This window comes from Diadema antillarum, unplaced genomic scaffold, assembly GCF_040938485.1.
Source record: "Diadema antillarum isolate AM-2024a unplaced genomic scaffold, OU_Dant_1.0 scf00000201, whole genome shotgun sequence".
NCBI lineage: Eukaryota > Metazoa > Echinodermata > Echinoidea > Diadematoida > Diadematidae > Diadema > Diadema antillarum.
In genome coordinates this window covers 54,976-75,592 of record NW_027271090.1, presented here as the reverse complement: position 1 = coordinate 75,592, position 20,617 = coordinate 54,976, and the positions used below count along the sequence as shown (strand labels likewise).

Sequence of the window (20,617 nt, the reverse complement as noted above, 5' to 3'; positions counted from 1 at the left end):
GTGGAGTAAAATATAACTGGAGAATATCACCATTAACTAAAAGAATGGTAAAGTAGAAGTACCTGTACTTGGTGATTAAGGTTTTACATGGCTGCATAGACGAGTGAACATCATGAAAAACTTTGTAGGTTTCGGATAACATACACAGAACGATAATGGGTGAATTATATAAAGAAAAGAAAGTAGAGAAAGGACACACGATCACTTTGGATTATCATAAGCAAACAAGTTTATGTGTGTGTATTCTGTGTATAATTACGCAAGCATTGCAATTCGTAGATGGCCCCTACCTGTTTTGTTAATTTGCTGGAAAAAATTCTGGCCCATGCCAAGCATTAATAGCTGAGCACTAATATCAACAAGCAAAAGGTGCCGAACATTTTGTGACATTTTAGGGTAGCGAGAAAAAGGTGTGAAAATGAAAAAAATTAGAATTCATTTGTTCCTCCGAGTACTTAAATTGTCAGAGAAGAAAAAAGTGAGATAATACCGTTAATGACGATGTAAACACCAACGGTAAATTACTTCAGCAATTGGTAGTACAAACACGTGCAAACAAGGAATGCAAGAACTATTCTTTGTTGAATGTTCCTATTACTGTAGTTCTATTGAAGACGTTAGTTTTACAGACTTATATCGATTTTGAATGTGATGCTCACAAACCAATGCAAAATGATTGTCATAACTTCGCACATCTCAGCACATTTGCTGCTCAATGCTGGTGGTCATAGTAGTTCAAAGTACAAAGGTTCTTATTTAGAGTTGAGTGCCTTTGCAGTCTCACGCTTGACATATACAAAGTGTACAGGTGTATACAGTGCACTCCCGTTATAACGAATACGGTTGTAACGAAATTCCTGATACAACGAAGTAAAAATTCGGGCTGCAATGTTGTCCACTCTGCGTTTTTTTATTATTTGTTCGGGTATAACGAAATTTTGATTAACGAAAGAAAACTGCTGGTCCCGAGAACTTCGTTATAAAGGGATTCCACTGTATACACAATTAACAAACATTTTACCCGTGTTGATAATGTAGTACATTTGCTTAGTTGTACATTCTCTGATAATTGTTAGGTGTAATACAATGTAATAATGTAGACCCTCTGTCTTTCAATATTGTTGTAAGACAGAACAGTACTTGGCTAAATCTTCTTTAGCAGCACACACAAACACACCTACACACACACTACCACACAAACAAACACACATTACTGGATCATTAAATACAGCATACATTGGAATCAGCCATCATGTCAGTTTCTTTAATATTCATCTTCTTGATTTCCATCATTGCCTACAATGTTAATTAATTCTAAATCCTGAACTTAATTTCTTCCGTTTTTTTGGCACTCCTGCCTCCATACCCTATCACTATGAAGATGCCACCAAAGCCTTGATACGCACACAATATTCAGGCAACTCTCCCACCATGTTAGTTATGTCTTTTCCTGTCAGGAATTAAATTGTGTTTAATCTGGTGATTTGAATAAAGTCAAATGACTTAAATTAATAGAAATCAAGGATAGCAAGGTGTAGTTTGATGAGTATGTCCATATCCTGTTTCATGGTGAAAATGAACTATGCTTGCTATTTCACATACAAGTTTATAAAACTGATTGAAAGGACCACATTCTGAATAAAGCACACAAGAAATCCAATATTTCGTTCATTCTTTTTTTTTATTCCAAAAAAGATGGAAAGGTCTTTATTTACACAGTAAAATAAATTGCACATGTTCATTTAATGTATACATAAAGTCATCATAATATGGCAACCATACACTGATGCATATATAAATATTTCAACAATATCAATCATTACATGAACTTGTAAACACATAACATCAACCATCAATGCAATACTTACATCAGTACGACCCCCCCCCCATCTTACCCATGTCAAAGGTCACGTTAATTGACTTAGTCTCCAATGCAGACTTTAAATAAGTCTGACACTTGGAAACAATCATCTCAATTGCTATCCTTTCACACAAAACAGCACCAATTTTGCATATTGTAATTCTCACATTTATATGACGTTCACTACCAGCATGAATGCTGCACACAGACTGGGGACTTTAGCGCCGTTCTGCTTCTAAACAGTGGTCTGGATAATCAGCACCACTGTATTTCACTTACAGAAGGTCACTGCCACACAACACAATGGTAGCTGTCTTGCTCCAGCATAACTACAGATGTATGTGGTAATCAAACTCAGACAAGATTATGCAGATAGTATAGAGTGCCCGCAAGCATGAAATAGATAGATAGATAGATAGATAGATAGATAGATAGATAGATAGATAGATAGATAGATAGAGATAGATGTGATTCAGTGATAGAGGAAGAATAATGAATGGACAATTAGACAAATACCTAATGGGATGGAGAGAAGGATGAACAGAAAACAGAGAAAGGAAAGAAGAAGCTAAAAAATGGGGAGTGATTAACCTGTTGAGTACAAGATGATTCTGCTATACCCCACGCATTTCCCATAGACACCTGCCCGAGTATACTCTGGATGAGTCTTTAAAAGGTTACGATATAAGGTACACAGTGACAGAGAGACATACATATTGTAAATCAGTTCTTTATCTCTCACATTCTGGGATCTGAAAATTCATCAATTATTACTCTTTAAAAATGTGGTGGTTGTTTTCATGAAGAATATTGATGTAAAAATACTTGCATTACAATTCTATCTCATTCAAAATGCCGTTTAAAAAAAAGAGAGAAAATCTTTCATAAGTCTGTGGCCAATAACAATCTTTACATTGACACATGTATCTGAAACCTGATCATCAAGAATTTCTTACACTGTTAGCCAGTTGTAAATCAAAAGTGAGTGCAGTTTTTAAGCAAACACATTGATGCCACCATATTAAAAGCCTTGCTAAGAAAAAGAAAAGGATGGAAACTCATAAGAATAAGATAAATTATGGGACTTTGAATATCTGCACCTTTTTTTTTTTTTAAATCCTCTTCTCAAGTTAGCTAAAAAATCATTATATCCTTTCACTCACATTGTCCTAGTACCAATAACTGGCAAGATATATCAAAGCTATCTAGTGTTTTCCAATCAGGAAGCAACATAAGAATGGAATTTCAATGACAACAAAACAAACTACAGGTCACTAAAAAATGATGAAAAAAATACTTCATGTATGCTATACACAACATATAATGATGAAGAGAATAGATTTACACCCACCCCACCCACAACAAATGAATCAATCTCTGTTTTTGTGTTTCCTGGACACGCCAAATCCTGTATCAGAGTTTTACAGCATGACTCGTATTGAAGTAGAAAAATTTAGATTAGACTTATGACTAAAAGTTACCAGTAACCCTAGTGAAAGCATATCAGAAAATGATAGCCCCGAGGCGCGGTGGCACTACTAAGATTCCCTCAACATTGAACAGCATGTCGACTTCCTACAAAAATGCACCGGTCAGTTCCAGTCAAAGAAAATGTAATTCTGAAGAATGCCAGCACTGCAGCGCAAACTTAAAGATTATTGCAACTGATTGCCCTATATCGACATAAATAAGCACTGATTAGTGTTTTACTAGAAGCCGTGACAAAAAATCCTGGGCATACATACTCGGGCTGGAGTCGAAAAATCAAAATCATTTATTTGAATAACTTCAAGATTGTACCAAAACAGCTAAAGACAAAAAAGAAACATTAGGAGGAACAAGAGACCCGCGGGTCTAGCGCTCACCTGAGTATCGCAAGTTTACCTTTCACGCAGTCACTAATCTAAATTATTCACAGCTCCACCAAAATTTGACGAGGCATTCTCAAGTGGAAGATGAAAATGTACAATAAGGGCCCAATTTTTTTCAAGATTCCTTAATTTGGGGGAATTGGGGCCCCCTGGGGCCCTCTGGGTGGGGCATGGGGCCCAGTTTGATAAATTGAGATCCTGACCACCTAGGGATGCTACCTGCCAAGTTTGACAAAAATCCATCATGAGGTTTTCAGGAAGAAGATGAAAATGTACAATTCAGGCCCCCATTTGGACCCTTCCAACCACCCCCCCCCCCCCCTACCCCCAAGAGGGGCACCCCTGGATCTCCTATGAACAAACTTGAAACTACAGTCATTAATGTACTCACTCATAGTATTATCTCAGCTCTATAACTTCTGATTCTAGAGAAGATTTTTAAAGATTCCTTCATTTGGGGGGTTTGGGCCCCCTGGGGGCCCCCTGGGCGGGGCATGGTGCCCATTTTAACAAATTGAGATCCTAACCCCCTAGGGATGCTACCTGCCAAGTTTGGTGAAAATGGGTCATGGGGTTCTCAAGAAGAAGATAAAAATGTACAATTTAGGCCCCATTAGGACCCCTCCTCACCCCCCCCCCCCCCCCCCCCCCCCCCCCCCCCCCCCCCTGGGTCCCAAGGGGGGCACCCCTGATTCTGCCATGAACAAACTTGAAACTACAGTCATCAATGTGCTAACTCATAGTATTAACCTAGCTCTATCACTTCTGGTTCTAGAGAAGAAGATTTTTGCGGATTCCTTAATTTTGGGGGGTTTGGGCCCCCTGGGGCCCCCTGGGTGGGTCATGGTGCCCATTTTAACAAATGGAGTTCCTAACCCCCTAGGGATGCTACCTGCCAAGTTTGGTGAAAATGGGTCATGGAGTTCTCAAGAAGAAGATGAAAATGTACAATTTAGGCCCCATTAGAACCCTTCCCCACCCCCCTCCCCTGGGTCCCAAGGGGGGCACCCCTGATTCTGCCATGAACAAACTTGAAACTACAGTCATCAATGTACTAACTCATAGTATTAACTTAGCTCTATCACTTCTGGTTCTAGAGAAGAAGATTTTTACAGATTCCTTAATTTTGGGGGGTTTGGGCCCCCCTGGGGGCCCCCTGGGTGGGGCATGGTGCCCATTTTAACAAATTGAGTTCCTAACCCCCTAGGGATGCTACCTGCCAAGTTTGATGAAAATCGGTCTTGGGGTTTTCAAGAAGAAGATGAAAATGTAAAAAGTTTACGCACGACGCACGACGGACGACGGACGACGGACGACGGACGACGGACGACGGACGACAGACGACGGACGACGGACGACGCACGACGCACGACGCACGACGCACGACGCACGCCGGACGAAGGGCGATCGCAATAGCTCACTTGAGCCTTTGGCTCAGGTGAGCTAAAAAGAAGAAGGTTCCCCTTTCATCCCTGAGAGATTGGAACAAATCAGGCCAGACCAATCACAAAATTTCAAACAACTTTGATAATGATAGAGGAGCTAAAAGCATGTGAATCAAGTCCGTGGAACATGGAGTGCTCTTTGTGAAATCTTTCTTGTGATTCCAGTGCTTTTCTCTTTAATACATTAAACAGATTAAAGTAACAGTGTCAATGCAAATGTGAAATCTTGCACAAAACTGCTACATATTTTTACCTCCCCCCTCCCCCAACTTGAACATATTCTGCAATTGCAATAATCATTATTATGCCACATGAAAATGGAGAGCACATCAATAATTAAAATTAAGTCATGGTTCCTTTACTACACTGCCAAAACTAGGAATTTTAATAAAGTTATGGGACGCTTCACTATTTATCTCTGAAATTTGGTAATTTCCTCATGCATTGAATACATGGCACATTTGGTTCTCACAGACAATGGACAAGGTACAAGTCTGCGGGTTGCCATGGCAAAAGAGGAAAGGTCTAGTTACACTCAGGAGCAGCATTCATCTCTTCTTACACTGCATGAACCAAATACTGCCCTATTGCAGCAAACAAAGGAAGCAAGTTAGAAACAAAATGCTATCCCTCTTCATAAATGAGCACAATGCATCTGTCATTCACATTGACACCAGTGCAATGTGACAACATCTGGATTTTTGATATCCGTCAGGAGTGTCCCTTTTCGCCCACCTATACACTTGGAATCCGAGTGGAACATGCTAAGTCCAGCCTATACACATCCTTCACTCTGACTGGAACGATTTGTGACTTGCTTCCTTTTGCCACAATCAGGCAGTGGGGTAAGACTGCATTTTCTTTTACCATCATGGTACCAGCTGCACTCAATAAATTCTTCAATAAGTAGGTCGGGATCAATTGATTCATACTGACTTTAAAATTACATTTACACATCTCATTTACAATCTAAAATGGTATAAAAGTATGAAAAAATGGTCTTCCTAAAATCTGATGGCCTAGAACAACAGCTTACTTGCGATAAAAAGAGGCACGTTCTTACTAGCCACCAGTATGTAATGGCTTTAATGGAGGGTTTAAAATGTATATTAAACCGTGGTCATATATGAAAACATTGAATGTATTGCATCCCACTAAGCCCTGGGTGCCTTTCTATCCCAGAGTGCAAATGGATACGAGGCATTGTCTACAGTGGGCTCTGGCTAAAATATTTGAAAACAGAAAAAATCTAAAAGCATTCTTTTTTAAAAATGATTATGGCATCAAGAGGGTTGTGTGCAGATGAAAATTTGCGGTGCCAAACATGCTTTAGCTCTATTAAATTTCTCCAACATTAAAAAGAAATCATTCTTTTGATCTCATAGACAAGGGGCAAGCGAGGAGAAATGCAGGCAACTACATGTGAAGAAATGCAAATGTCTAGATATTAATGCAAATATGTCGTGGCAAATGACCACTGGACATCATACTCCTGCCGTGGTCAACGCAGTTCCCCTGAAAGGTGGTGACCATACCCCAGGCACCATGTTCAGGCAACCCTGGTGATAATGTCTTCCTCCAACAAAATATACCCTTGGTTCTCCTGCTCTGTATCTCATCAAGAAAACTCAAATATTGCAGTAGGACCATCCAGAAGTTGCTTGCAACACTGGTAGAAGTTGTTGCACGATGTGCGGGAATTGCTGGAACTGCTGCGAGCCTGTGTGATGCAGCTCCAGGGCAAACTGTTCGAAAGGTGAGTTCGATTTCGGGGCAGCAACACGAAAACCTGGGGTCCTAAAGACTTCCAACTGAACACACTGCAGGTATGGTGTACACTGCTACGTCTTACGGTGACAACTTGGGAACAACATGTGACCACTATTACCATCACACAACATGCCAGATTTTTTGTCTGAATGTCCTGCAGAGCCACTTGGTTGCTAGTGCCATGATTTGAATTCTCAGTCTGAGCTGGACAATGTCTCCACACAAGACGGGCGGGGCCAGGGGAAGCCCCATCGATTTTCTTTTTTTTTAATATCTATTCTTCATTAGGGCGGCGGTAGTGAAGGGTCCTCCAGTTTAACGTTCATGTCGTTGCAGAAGTCCTCCGTGATGGGCACGCAGTTGAAGTACAGACACCATGAGCACTCCGTGATCGGCCGCACATAGAAGAGCGTGAAGCCGACGGCGAAGTACGTCGCCAGCAGCACAGCGCAGACCACCATCTGGATGCGCTTGCGGTTGCGGTCGAACTCGCCGAAGCAGATGTAGGGGAGGAAGATGAAGGAGAGGAAGATGCCACAGACGAAGCCGCCAAGGTGGGCAAAGTTGTCGATCCACGGGAGGAGGCCGAGGAGGAAGAGGACTGTGATGATGGCCAGCAGCTTCAGCAGCGCCATCCCTGGAGAACGCAGGATCTGCCAATTCTGGAAGACTTCCACCACCAGGCAGGCCAGGAGACCAAACTGGGCTCCAGCAGGACCCACCTACACAAGAGATAGATAGATAGATAGATAGATAGATAGATAGATAGATTTATAGATAGATTTATAGATAGATTTATAGATAGATTTATAGATAGATTTATAGATAGACAGATAGATAGATAGATAGACAGATAGATAGATTTACAGATAGACAGATAGATAGATAGATAGACAGATAGATAAGAGAGATAGACAGATAGATAGATAGATAGATAGATAGATAGATAGATAGATTTATAGATAGATTTATAGATATTTATAGATAGATTTATAGATAGATAGATAGATAGATTTACAGATAGACAGATAGATAGATAGATAGACAGATAGATAAGAGAGATAGACAGATAGATAGATAGATAGATTTCCAGATAGATAGATAGATAGATAGATAAGAGAGATAGACAGAAAGATAGAAAGCAAGAAAAAAGAAAGAAAGTTATATAGAAAGATAGATAGATAGATAGATAGATAGAAAGTGGGGGAGACAGACAGAAAGAGAGCGATAGGGAATTATATATGTCACATGAAAACTTGCAGCTCCAAGAGGGGTGAGATTTTAGTAAAGGGATGTGGTCAAAAACAATTTGTGTAAGGATGAAGCTCGAAGTATGTATTAGTTGGTATTTTACACGACCAAAATATGAATGGGCTTGAGGGCTCGATTCCACTTTCAGCATTCACATGAATAATTGTGAAATATGCTATATTATGTGGCATGGTGGTAGAATTAAATGGTACAAGTTCTGACATGGCTTAGCATCAGAGCGAAGGTTTTAGCCACAGACTGACTGCCCATACTGAGTAACTGACTGATGCAACAAAGCATTACACACAGCAAACTGCACGCAGTTCATATTTGGGTCATTGGATATTCATCTCTATGACCTTGCATCATACATGTCAACCATTTAATAGCGAGAGCAGTTCATGATTAAGATGAAAACATTTGCTTGGTAAGTAATGTTGTGATAGTGAAAGTCTTGACATTGTGGGGAGTGGGGAGGGGGAAGAGGGGGAGTGGGGGGAGTGGGGAGGGGACTCACCTCAGCCCGGTAGGGGATGAATATTGCACTGGTGAGGTTGCCCCCGATGCCGCTGAAGATGTAGATGATGCCGATCCTGAGCCAGCCAGCCAGCTTCTCCAAGTCTCGTAGGATGGTCATGTGCATGATGAAGCTCAGCACACAATGGAAGATGCTGCAGCAGACCAAGATAATTATGCACCAAAATGATTAATCGAAGGATAATGGCAATCACAGATATATACAATAATGGACAGGTGGATTCATAGCTCAAAAGATTCACGATCAATTAAAGTAAAAGTGGAAAGGCAAAAAAAAAAAAAAAACACCACCACAAACAACAACAAAAGACACATAACTTAAATTCTAAAAGGAATCAATGAATGTTATATACGAAAAAAAAAATTGCATGCAGATCAATGGCTAAATAAAAAAATAAAAGATATATCATATGATATCTGAGTGGGTGAGTCAGCACACACATCACTGCCGACATTCATCATCAAAGTTAAGTTTTACTTTTGACCCAAATAAAAACAAACACACCAAAAGAACAAAATGATGGCTAATCACACAAGAAAAGATTAAGGGAGATTAAGTATGAAGAGAAATTTGAATACCAACGGTACACACACATCTCTCATTGTATGACTGCACAATCAAGAATCTCACTCACCCTTTGGGCTTATGCAGAGGTTTCATCGTGGTCAACTATGAAAACACACACACACACACACACACAAACACTCAAAAAACATCAATCCCTCAGACCTCAACTGATTTCTTACTACAGAAGAAAGCTCATAATCTGCCCAGATGTCATGCAGAAATTATCAGATATAACCAGACAGACAGACAGACAAAAAGACAGATGGACAGACATATGGCACACACAAACATACACTCACCCAGCATGGAGGAAGAGAGACAGCCATAATCTGTAGATCTGATCTGGATAATCCGGATTGAGGAAGTTGAGTAATCCACAAACATCATCCAAGCAAGAAACCTGGTGAGATAGGAAGATGTGAAAAATTGGAAAAATGACATGATAACTTGGTGGTCAACATGTAACAACAAATCATAAACATTTTTATACTCCTCTTCTGCATGTAGTATTTAGAGGACACAAATCCCATGAGGACTAAATGAAGAGGTTGTTGCAGTAAATATGACCAGCATATCATGGCATCAAAGGGCTCATCATAGGAGTTACGTACTGTACTCACTAGACGAGAATCTACCTTGGTAACAAGCAAGAAATCCTGAAAGCTCATTGGTTGCTGCTGAATGGTATCTCCCAACATAAAAACTTCCTATCAAATGCAGGGAGTCTAGAACATAATGCACAACTTAATTCTAACAAATTAAAGAATGCAAATAACAGAGAAGTCAAGATTTTTGACCAAAATTTTCACACAGAAACAATTCTTCATGTAACACAAAATTGTCAATGCTGAGAACTACCAAGAGGCCAAGAGTTCAGACTGCAGCAAACCAAAAAGATCCAGAGTATATGGGAATCAGTCAGGATAGCACCAGGCAAGTCTTATGTTCCATCAGTGAAAGAATGTCCAAATTATTCTTGTTGCATACAGCTAGTTATGTACTGTAGATCATCAACCTTGCAGCATCTCATATCCAATGAACAGCAGCTACACACACAACTGCCATTCTTCTTGGCCCAGATGGACAGTTCAAAAGTTACAGTGCTGGAAAGATTAAAGGGGATGGCTAGTAACTGATCAGTGAGAATCAGGTGGAATGATGGAGGATGATTGTTCCAATCCTTGTGGGATTCATTTAAGAGTACATTATATATTTATTGTTGTGTGAAAATTATTTGCTTCAGAATGGTCTCATATTCAAGTAATGTGCAGTTTAATGTTTCCAGGTTAGCGTGCCTGGTCAGTGATGGGGCATTAATTTGCACATAACTTGAATATGAGACCGTTCTGAAGCAAATGAATTTCACACAACAGTAGATATATAATGTACTCTTAAATGAATCCCACAAGGATTGGAACAATCATCCCTCAGCATTCCCACTGATTCCCACTGATCAGTTACTAGCCATCCCCTTTAATCGGTCAGAAAAAGCAAATGCTCTTCACAGAGCTCACAACTTCCACATCCTACAAGGGAACTCCATTTGATGATTAAACTGGCTCTGATTACAAAAGCGTTACGTCCAACAAACTAAACAGTGAACATTTCAATAAAGTTTCACACACAGAAAAATGCAAAATGAAATTGCAGAAAAGTTTCACTGTACCAGTTCTGCTTGTTCAATTTATAGCATTCATCAGAATCAACTTTATAAACGTGTAGGGATGATTTCTCTCCCATCATTTGCCAGACGCATATAGTAGCTTGCAAGGTAACTTACTGTATACGCCATATATTTAGCAAGTCTAATTTTTTTTGCGAATCGGGACTTTCATTCAAATGATTTTGCGAGTGGTTAAATTTGCAAATGCATAGTACAGTACTGAATGGAGAAGTATGCATGCATGTTGCATTCATGTCGGGGATCAGAGTCAATATTTTTGTGTGTCTTTAAATTCGCGAATGGTCACTTATGCGAAATTTGTGATAAAAACTTTCTGAAATATTCGGTGTATGCAGTACCTGAGAACATAACGTGGCCTCTTCGTGGTAGAAGCCGTTGACGAAGGTGCAGTAGTCCCGACTGACAATCTGACACTCCCCCTGGATACCGATACAGCACGGATGACCCGTCACGTCGCACTGCGTGTGTGGCTGTACGCCCACCTCAAACGGATCTAGGCACAGCTGAGGTACAATACACACACAAACAACAAACAGAAGCAGATGGGATTACGAAAGACATTCCTCATTCTGTCATGAAATAACAAATAGCATTAAAAAAGAAGATTCTAAACTTCCCTCTCACAGGAAATGGTCAATGGCAGAGTTGCGACAAACATCTTTATTGCAAATTTAGCTATCTCCAACAATTCTACGCCCGAAGTGAGTTGACAAAAGCACCCATTACCCATGAGGTGCATGCATAACATGTGCATGTTTTCTTGAAAGCTCTTCGTTACTATCCTGACTTTGATGTGTTAAAGTTGGGAGCACTGACCGAACATATTGTCATGGACAGTTTTGGCTGAAAACATTTTTGAAATGTGGATAGTTTGATAAGAGTTAAATTGTAGTGTTCGTTTTCTCCTTTTCACTGAGGGTAGAAAATTGTGTTGGTTTGACTACCGCTGTAAGGTCTGTGTCATTGATTTGTTTGTTTCTTCTTTTCCATTTTGGTCATTTTATTCTGTTTTGTGTTTAAGATTATGAAGCAGAGGGGTGAAGATTGAGGCATGAGTTTTCTTCAATTTGTCTCTCTCTCTGTACAAATGAATTTTATAAGATTGCAACTGCTGATTCACATTTATAACAGACATGTCGGAAAAAAAAAAGAAAGAACGATTTCATTCTTACAAAGGGAGACAAATTGAAGAAAACTCATACTTTGACATTTTGCGTACACTTACCGGCCATTTGGTGATGTCATCAGGCCATTCATATGGTGGCCTGGATGACGGATTCCGGCACTCCCTTTGGTTGGAGAAAGAAATAACAAAACCTTGGTAACAACACAAAAATTTTCCCATCAAGACAAGAGAGGCAAGGAGCATCCATTTCATTAAGAATAAATTTACCCTTCAACAGAATATCAAAGTGCAATATCAATTTGCCTCATTTAATTTGGAAATAAACTTGACTTCATCAGTTCTTAAAGTATAAAATTACTTGAATTTGTTAAAATCATAAAATTGAACAGTGAATTGAAACAAAATCATGTAATTTTGATGGCTTTCATAATTTGGAAACATGTTTGTTTGGGTTTTTTTCCCCCCTGTAGATATCTGTAATCTGCGAAATGTTTGACTGGTATCACACACTGCGATGTTCAATATATAGCTTGGTTGGATGAAACAACACAAAATATATTTCTCACGAAACTGAATATGCAGCCACACAAATATCCAAACGTACATGTAGTGTGCAGCCATAATGTGTAGAATTTTGATGTATAGGGTTAGTAAGTTGGGGGGGGGGGGGGTGAGAGGGAAGAAAGATGACCAACCTTGGATCTTGACCACACACTGGTCCAGACGTCCTTCCCTCAACCGGATTGGACGGCGACCATTTTGAAAAAGTAGCAAACCTTGTCTGCAAAAAAAAATATATATATACACAGGGTAAAAGTACATGTACATGAATACATCCTGCCTCAATCACTTCATGGGAACATGACTATACGGATATTGTCAGCTACATTACTATTGCAGTGCTTTCTTCGGTAGAATGATTTATCCAAATAGAGAGGTGCGACTACACATGAAGATATGCAAATGATATCACATGATTGATAGATTGATTCATTGATTGACAGACTGACTGATTGATTGATTGATTGATTCATTCACTCATTCATTCATTTGTCCATGTCCAACAGAAACATACACATTTTATACAGAAGTTGAAGCTATAAATTACATTAAAATGTACAATAAACGATAATTTTCAAAAAGTTTTCAAAATTTTTCATGCATACAGAAATGCTGGAACTGAGGAGGAATGCTAAAGAGCAATATTTGTAGGGTGCACATATACATGAATACAGTAATGATTGCACAATCCAGGGGCGGATCCAGGAATTCTGTAAAAGGGGGGGGGGGGGGGGGGGGCGTGACTAATATTTCTGGTGCCACTTCCGGGTTTCATTTCATTGTTTTTCTTTTTATTTCTTGTTTTTTACGAAAAATAAAGGGGGGCGTGCACCGGTTGCGCCCCCCTCTGGATCCGCCACTGTAAACATTCTTTTGCCAGTGACAGTAAGTACTTGACTTGGAAGTTCTGTTCATGACATAACAGCTGAATGTGACCTATGCACCGCAATACTGCCTGAAGGTACAGGTAAAAGAAAGAAAATTCCAAATCTATGTAAAAAAAAAATACTAATCTCCTCATTATATCTTGATAAAGAACAATGTTGGAGTATGTTTAAGTATTCAACAAGCCATATGGCAAGGTGTCTTCTACAGGACTTTAGGAGGAAAAAACTTAGTGCTTTATTTCCCCCTTCAATATCAATACAGCAACTTTGTTGTCGACGGAGCCTACTAACCGAACATTCTTCCTGAGTGGTTTGCACGCATCCCGATTCGTCGGTTCGTATACAGCACCCCGTGACGTTCTCCTCCGCCTTCTTGGCCTCGATCTTGAGGGCGACCTGCTCGTCTCTGTGCATGCACGGTGAGTATTTGGCCCCCAGGTGGATCAGGTCAGCCTGTGGCAGTGAGACACGATTTGTGAGTGAGAGATCATATGGGATAAAACATTTAAAAATTTAAATCAAAGTGAGTCAATGGTTCCATTGTCCTGGAGACTGGCGCAGAAGTACACCAATTTGTACGTGCCGGGGAAATTGTTGTTTTCATTTTTGTCTATATTTTCGTACGTTGTTATTTTCGTGATTGAGAGCCTATCTGTGAAATTTGCAAAATTAAAACTGTGAACATTTCAGTACAAAAACAGTATCTTCGCAATTCTTGCAGAAGCTTTCTGACTGCACAGTAAAGCATGCATACATGGTGGGATATGATCCAGACCAGCACACTAGCACTGGAATATCAAGTGACTACTAGTACGAGAGCCCCGATGCCACAGATATGTTAATACTAGTACTATACAGGTCCCTGCTCAAAGCCTTGGAATACTCACACCTTTTCTTCTGATTTGATCTCATTTCGAGCAATGTTTGAATAAAAGTCCCTCGTTCTTGTGAACATTTGTATTATTCTTTCTTCGTGTGAATATCATAATAATGAGAAGACCAAAGAGCAGAAATTGACAGAGAACTGCAAAAAAGTCCCATCAACTGCTATCTGTGAAAATATCTGTACACAAAAATATCAGCGTGTACAGTTTAGTCAACTTCTGAGTGTGAAAGGCAAAATGAGATGACACGAGGCCACTCCTTTTTTGCTTATTTGTTAGAGATAATCCTTTTTCTTTAAGAAAAATGTGAGTTATTTGAGAGGCACAAGGATAAGAGAGATTATTTGACTACATGAAGCCATATTAGGAGCTAAATATGGGTCTACTTGTGACACGATATTGCTGCAAATTACTTCAGCAGTGTGAGATCTAGGTCTAGTTCTTGGCATATGGCTTCCAGAGGAAACCGTAAAACTGGCCAGCTGTGCTATCTTTTGTAAAGATATGTAGAACAGCAATCGCAGCTTGCCTTTTGACGTCATTGTGGATTGATGCAATATCACGTTTCATTAGGAATTGTGCTGGGACATACATATATTCAACAACCTGTAACAAGAACAGCAATTGTTTGATACTCAGAAAAGTGAATAAAACATGACACCCCTGGAAACAGCAAACAGAATGAAATTCACTTTAGAACTTCTTCTTTATTGTGTCTGTTTCTTGAACCACTTCAAAATTACAACAACAAAAAAGAAAAAAAAAGAAAAAAAATCATATGAAGAGTTTGTTTGCAAAAACCGATAAGTCCATTTTTAAAGATTTTGAAGTAAGGTCTCTGTCATATAGTACAAAATAATACCTTTTAAATGATATATTGGTCACTACATATAAAGGTACATTTTTGAAGTTATGGTCAAAAGAAGCAACAATTTTCTTATTATTCTCTTTATTTTTCTTGACCTTTAATCGCAAATATCTCCATTTGGCAGATATGGACTTATCTGTTTTTGCAAACAAACTCTTCATATATTCTTATATTCCTGGTCATGGTGAAGGTGATGATAAAGATGATAACGGTGATGACGATGGTGATAATGATGATATTGATGATGATGATGATGATGATGATGAAGAAGAATACAAATAACCTACCACACTGCAAGATTGTGGGAAAAATATGATTGACTGCAAAACAAAACAAAGAAAGAATTCTTCAAAGTTTATCAATAAAACAGACTAGAAATCTTCAGCAATGACAGAAAGAAAGTGCACTCACCGGCCGTGGACCTATCCAGAAGTTATCAGGCTCCATGTAACCAACTGCCTCTACCACAAGGTTGGATTGTAATACCTGTAGAAAGCATAGAAAGGATGGAAGTCGACTTTAAACAAGACTTCTGTACTGAGGATCTAACAATGCATACACAAGGTAATAAAATAACAGCTGGGCATGGTAATGGCTAACAGACAAACTCACACACACAAAAAAAACCCCACACACACACTCTCACACATGCTGACACATATGCACACACACCCACTCACACACACAGACTGACACACAGAATGGTCACAAGAGACCCATATGCCAAATGACCACTTTGTTGGTCTAGCCCACTTTTAACTAGCTCTAATGGACTACAGTACGTGTAAGTCCAGTTGCTAAGCATACTGTACACACACACACACACACACACAATGTAATGCAAGTACAACAATTCACCATATATTGTATGAATGAGGGAAGCCACACTTACTAGATCAGTCTTCTGTGTGTAGCTGAAGCCGATGGGCGCAAAGCCGTAAAAGGCAATAGACACTATCATAATGGCGATCTGGACTGTGGTCACCCAATATGTGAAGTACGGCCGACTGTGCAGGAAGAGTGGAAAGGAGAGTGGGAGAAAACATAAATAACTTTTCAAACTCTGATTATCTGGTTTCCATTTATATGTCTTTTTTCTCTCCGGCAAGAAATAATCAGAAATTCTTTCAAAAACACAGATACAAAATCAAAGAGATTATACATTTTTGTAGACTGTGGCGGCATCTTCAAAATCCTCACTTTTGGAATAAAGACACAGCCTTTTGAAGTGCTACCAATTTTCTCCAAGATCAATGTCATGAAAGCTGGGCAAATTAGTTTTGAACACTCAAAAAGGCCAGAGTCAAAATTCTAGGGTATGATTAGAAAGATAAAGACAAGAAGAGTTTATGACAAAGAACCAGGGAAATATTGCAAAAATGTAAATTTCTTGTTCATCCCCACTTCTTTTCAGCAACCCTCCTACTACAACATCGTTATGTTAACTGCTTGATCCCTCATTGTCACTCCAATTGCCCCCATTACCCCTTCTTCAAACTCCTCTAACACTTACATTGTATGTTTCCATGACAACAATTTTCTGTGACTCAGCAATCTTAATCTCATTCTCATTTATTACCCCCTTTGCCTTGTATTCAGCCATTCCCTTGTAATGAATTGTTGTCATGGCAACGACTCATCACTGATCTTGACATTTCTGTTGTATCACTGTCTTCAACCCCTGGCCTTCATCTCCCTCACCAATCATGTTGTCATGGCAACCCCTCACCTATGGTCTTCGATCTCCTCCATCTGCTTCTTGACATAACTGTCCATACGACGGGATCGGTACCGCCGGTTGAGCACCCGGCCCACCAGCCCCTTGCCCAGCTCGCGCCGGTCGGCATTGTCGAATGCCATCTCCATAACCTTGCCACGAATCTTGGTGCGCCGCAGCGGCTTGCCGCCGTCCGGAAGGTCGTCTGGCACTGGCACGATGGGAGGAATCTTGAATCGGTCCTCTGTCTTTGGCTTGCGCCAGCCGATACCCGTTGGTCTGACAAGATAGACGAGTATGAAATTGCAAGCATGAAAAGAAGGTTTGATTCCCTGATTATGATATAAAGATGTTTGCAACTCAACTGTGTAACTGATAACATCCAGAGAAAAAGCAATTCAACACTGAAAGAGAAATTTGAAACTTTAATTCAATCTAGTTGTCTCTGCAAACTGCATGCACTGTCCAAATCAAGTAAAATTAAAAAATAGACTGAAACAACTGAAGTGATGGTGGAAAGTGATGAGGGCAGTTTGCAAAAATTACTTTCACTGGCAGCAATGAGGACCGCATCCCACGGAAAAGCACAGATAACTTTCAATAATCCTCGAACACTGATGATGTAAACAACTTTACTATCCTGCATGTCACATGTTATGTTTGCTGACCTCCAAGGGGGCAAAAATGGAAATAAAACAAAAATTGGCTCTCCACAAAGAATTTCTCTCTGTTACAGGGCACTGGCAGGAAAACTCTTGCACGATGTAAACATTATAAAGGCTCATTGGAAAGCATATGTGTAGCGATATTAACTCGTTGAGGACGAGTCCTGCGTATACTCGGGCAGGTGTCTACGGGAAATGCGTGTTTTGGCAAAATCAAACTGTCCTCAACAGGTTAAATAATTTGTAGAGCTACATGTTCTGTCTGTTCCACTGTTGACTATTAAAAAGAGGCAAAGCTGTACTATAGAAAGAATTCATAGTTAAAAGCAGATACATGTGGACATGATAAACAAGCAACAACATAAAAAGAACCAGAAAAGTGAGCTGAAAAGAAAACTGATTAGAACTGATAAAGAAAAAAAAATTATCAACATTTTAACAACACATGCCAGGGCAGGGCATGCAGACACACCTACTGCCTTTTATCACATAAGCTAAAAAAATAATGCTGCTGTTAATTCCCTGGCTACCTCAAAAAATCCATGTTTTGAAAGAACGACAATGATTTTTCCCGTCTTATTTCATTTTTTAATAATCTAATCGAAAGGATGGAAGCAAATATGAATATTCACAAAATTGGTGGATATGTGTATTTTTTCTTCTTCAGTCTGACATTGCTCAGATCCACATTTACCAATGAGGAATGTGACAGTGTACATAAAAAACTTCACAGAAAAAAATAACAGCCAAGGCAATCATCACTCGTGCTATTTGTTGCAAATGTTTATGTTTACAAAATGTGTGTTTTGATTATTTTTGGTATGTCAAAAGGACAACTGTTGTTGTATTATCATTGTAACTCAATTATGTTTGCTTTTTGTTCTTGTGAACACAAAGTGGAAATAAATTCCAATCAAATCAAAATATATTACCAATTGTCAGGACAATGTGATAATCCCTCTACATTTTGGTTCCCATGGAATTTTGATTCTTCTTTTGTATGCAATGCATTTCAGAGTAACTTAGGGTACTTCAATGGCTGCAAATCTTCAAGGCATATATATATATATATTTTTTTTTTAAGGCAGCGATCCAAGAGACTGGTCAGTCTATCACTTCTGTCAGTAGGGAACATCTAATATTCCTCTCACAGCTGATAAACACTTTTGTCAAAATCTGATCTAAAAAAAAAATAAATCTTAAACTCCTAACAACTATTTGCTGGTTTTGCAATATAGAAGCAAAAACATATTTATATCTCCTGGTGAGGAAATAACAGGATATTGTGATGGGGATAGGGGTCATTGTGTATCACCTTTTCAACACACATAAATCCTTAAATGAAGCAAGAAACTTTAGTGATGGAAATAGTGAAGTAATATCTCCAGACAGGCCATGAAATACTCCAAGGAGAGATTTAAGATTCACCTCATCTCTAATTTTCCACACAGGAAAACAGGAAGTTCTCAAGAGTCATAACACTAGCCTCAGAAGGTCTTTCCTCCCAGCATGATTATTCATGGAAATATCTTGAAGAGAGACCACATCCGTTTAAGCACAATCATTAAATCACGAACGATACCAGGTCACCCTGTTTGTGGGGAGGGGGAGGGGGATAGGCCAGCAACGGCTGTCACATGTTGTGAAATGTGACCACTACACTAATAGTCCAGCAGAGAGACATTAAAAAAAAAAAAAAAATGCAACAACAGGAGAGCAGCTAGTCTTTTTCCAGTCATTTCCAATTCAATGTATTACCTCTCCTGTTAAAACATTTATATACCACTAAATATGGATTATGTTCAAGTAGTTGTTAAAAGACATCCTACAAAGACAAGCCTCTATTTTTCAAAGTTCAGCACAATCTCAGACTTTCTGCTCTGTATTTAGAACTCAAGGAGTCAGGAGTAAGACTCAAAATGCCTCTACGCATGCAGGTGTCTGAAGCCAGACAGACTATCATTCAAGTGTGCACTTACATCATGTCTGCCAGGACGCTGTTCGTCCTCGAGTCCAGTTGATCGCCGGCCGTTCGCCCCTTTCGGTGGACGTCCGGGAGATCTGGCATGGCATACATGTCATCGTCCTCCGGGTAGGCATCTCTGTAAGGGGGGAGGTAGCCCTCTTTGCCGGATCTTGGAGCTTAGGGTGACAAAAAAAAAATAAATAAATAAATAAAAATAAAGTAAAACCCCCATGCCCAGAAATGTCAGACATTGTGCACAAACAGGTTGTCAAATGGTATTAAGCAAATTGCATTCATGGTCATTTTGCCATTGTTGTTGTTGCTGTAATGGTCAATATAGATTATGAGGCTGTAGGAGTATTTCATATTCTTCACTGAATCAGTAACACAACTTCAGTACTTGGGAATTAGCACCATATTTTTACCTTGCCTCGCTCCCCTCCCCCCCCCCCACATAAAAAAAAAAAAAAATCTGTCCATGCAATGTTTATGTCTCTTCTTTCCCCTCAAACATCTCTTATATCATCCATTTTCCTGCCAATTCTGGGAGTGTGCCAGATCTTCACTGTTTTTCTCACTTGCAATATTTCCCATCAATCTGTGTCTTGTTAGCCTCGCTTACAAAAACAAGCCCAAATTGGTACATCCTTTGCGCTGGCCAATGCAAGTTTAAGTAGCCAAACAGACAGTATCCATGGGTAACCATGTTAATGGCTTCACAGACAACCAGACATAATATCTCTCTCATCCCTATCCCTCGGCCTTGAGATGGCAAAACAACGTATCTACATCCAACATTATTTCCAGTCAATTGAGTTTGAAGTTTCGCAAACCTACAGCTCTTTTTCTGTTTTTGTTAAACACTTCAAATCTTACCCTAGAAGGACCAACAGTATCAGTAATACAGTGAATGTGAATTGATATCACTAGACCCTTTATTTTTAAGTATAATTTGC

General features: G+C 39.4%; 1 protein-coding gene across 1 annotated transcript in view; it reads right to left on the bottom strand.

Moving 5' to 3' along the window:
- Positions 1–7,231: 7,231 nt before the first annotated feature.
- LOC139723884 (inactive rhomboid protein 1-like) overlaps positions 7,232–20,617 on the bottom strand; it is a 56,153-nt gene continuing 42,767 nt past the window's right edge. Inside the window, exons 6-16 of the mRNA XM_071635092.1 lie at positions 19,675–19,819; positions 17,043–17,309; positions 16,206–16,320; positions 15,725–15,799; positions 13,853–14,014; positions 12,809–12,894; positions 12,213–12,276; positions 11,326–11,490; positions 9,603–9,703; positions 8,716–8,869; positions 7,232–7,669 (exon numbers count right to left, since the gene is read on the bottom strand). Coding sequence (XP_071491193.1) covers positions 7,232–7,669; positions 8,716–8,869; positions 9,603–9,703; positions 11,326–11,490; positions 12,213–12,276; positions 12,809–12,894; positions 13,853–14,014; positions 15,725–15,799; positions 16,206–16,320; positions 17,043–17,309; positions 19,675–19,819 — 1,772 coding nt within the window. The remainder of the gene's footprint in view (positions 7,670–8,715; positions 8,870–9,602; positions 9,704–11,325; positions 11,491–12,212; positions 12,277–12,808; positions 12,895–13,852; positions 14,015–15,724; positions 15,800–16,205; positions 16,321–17,042; positions 17,310–19,674; positions 19,820–20,617) is intronic.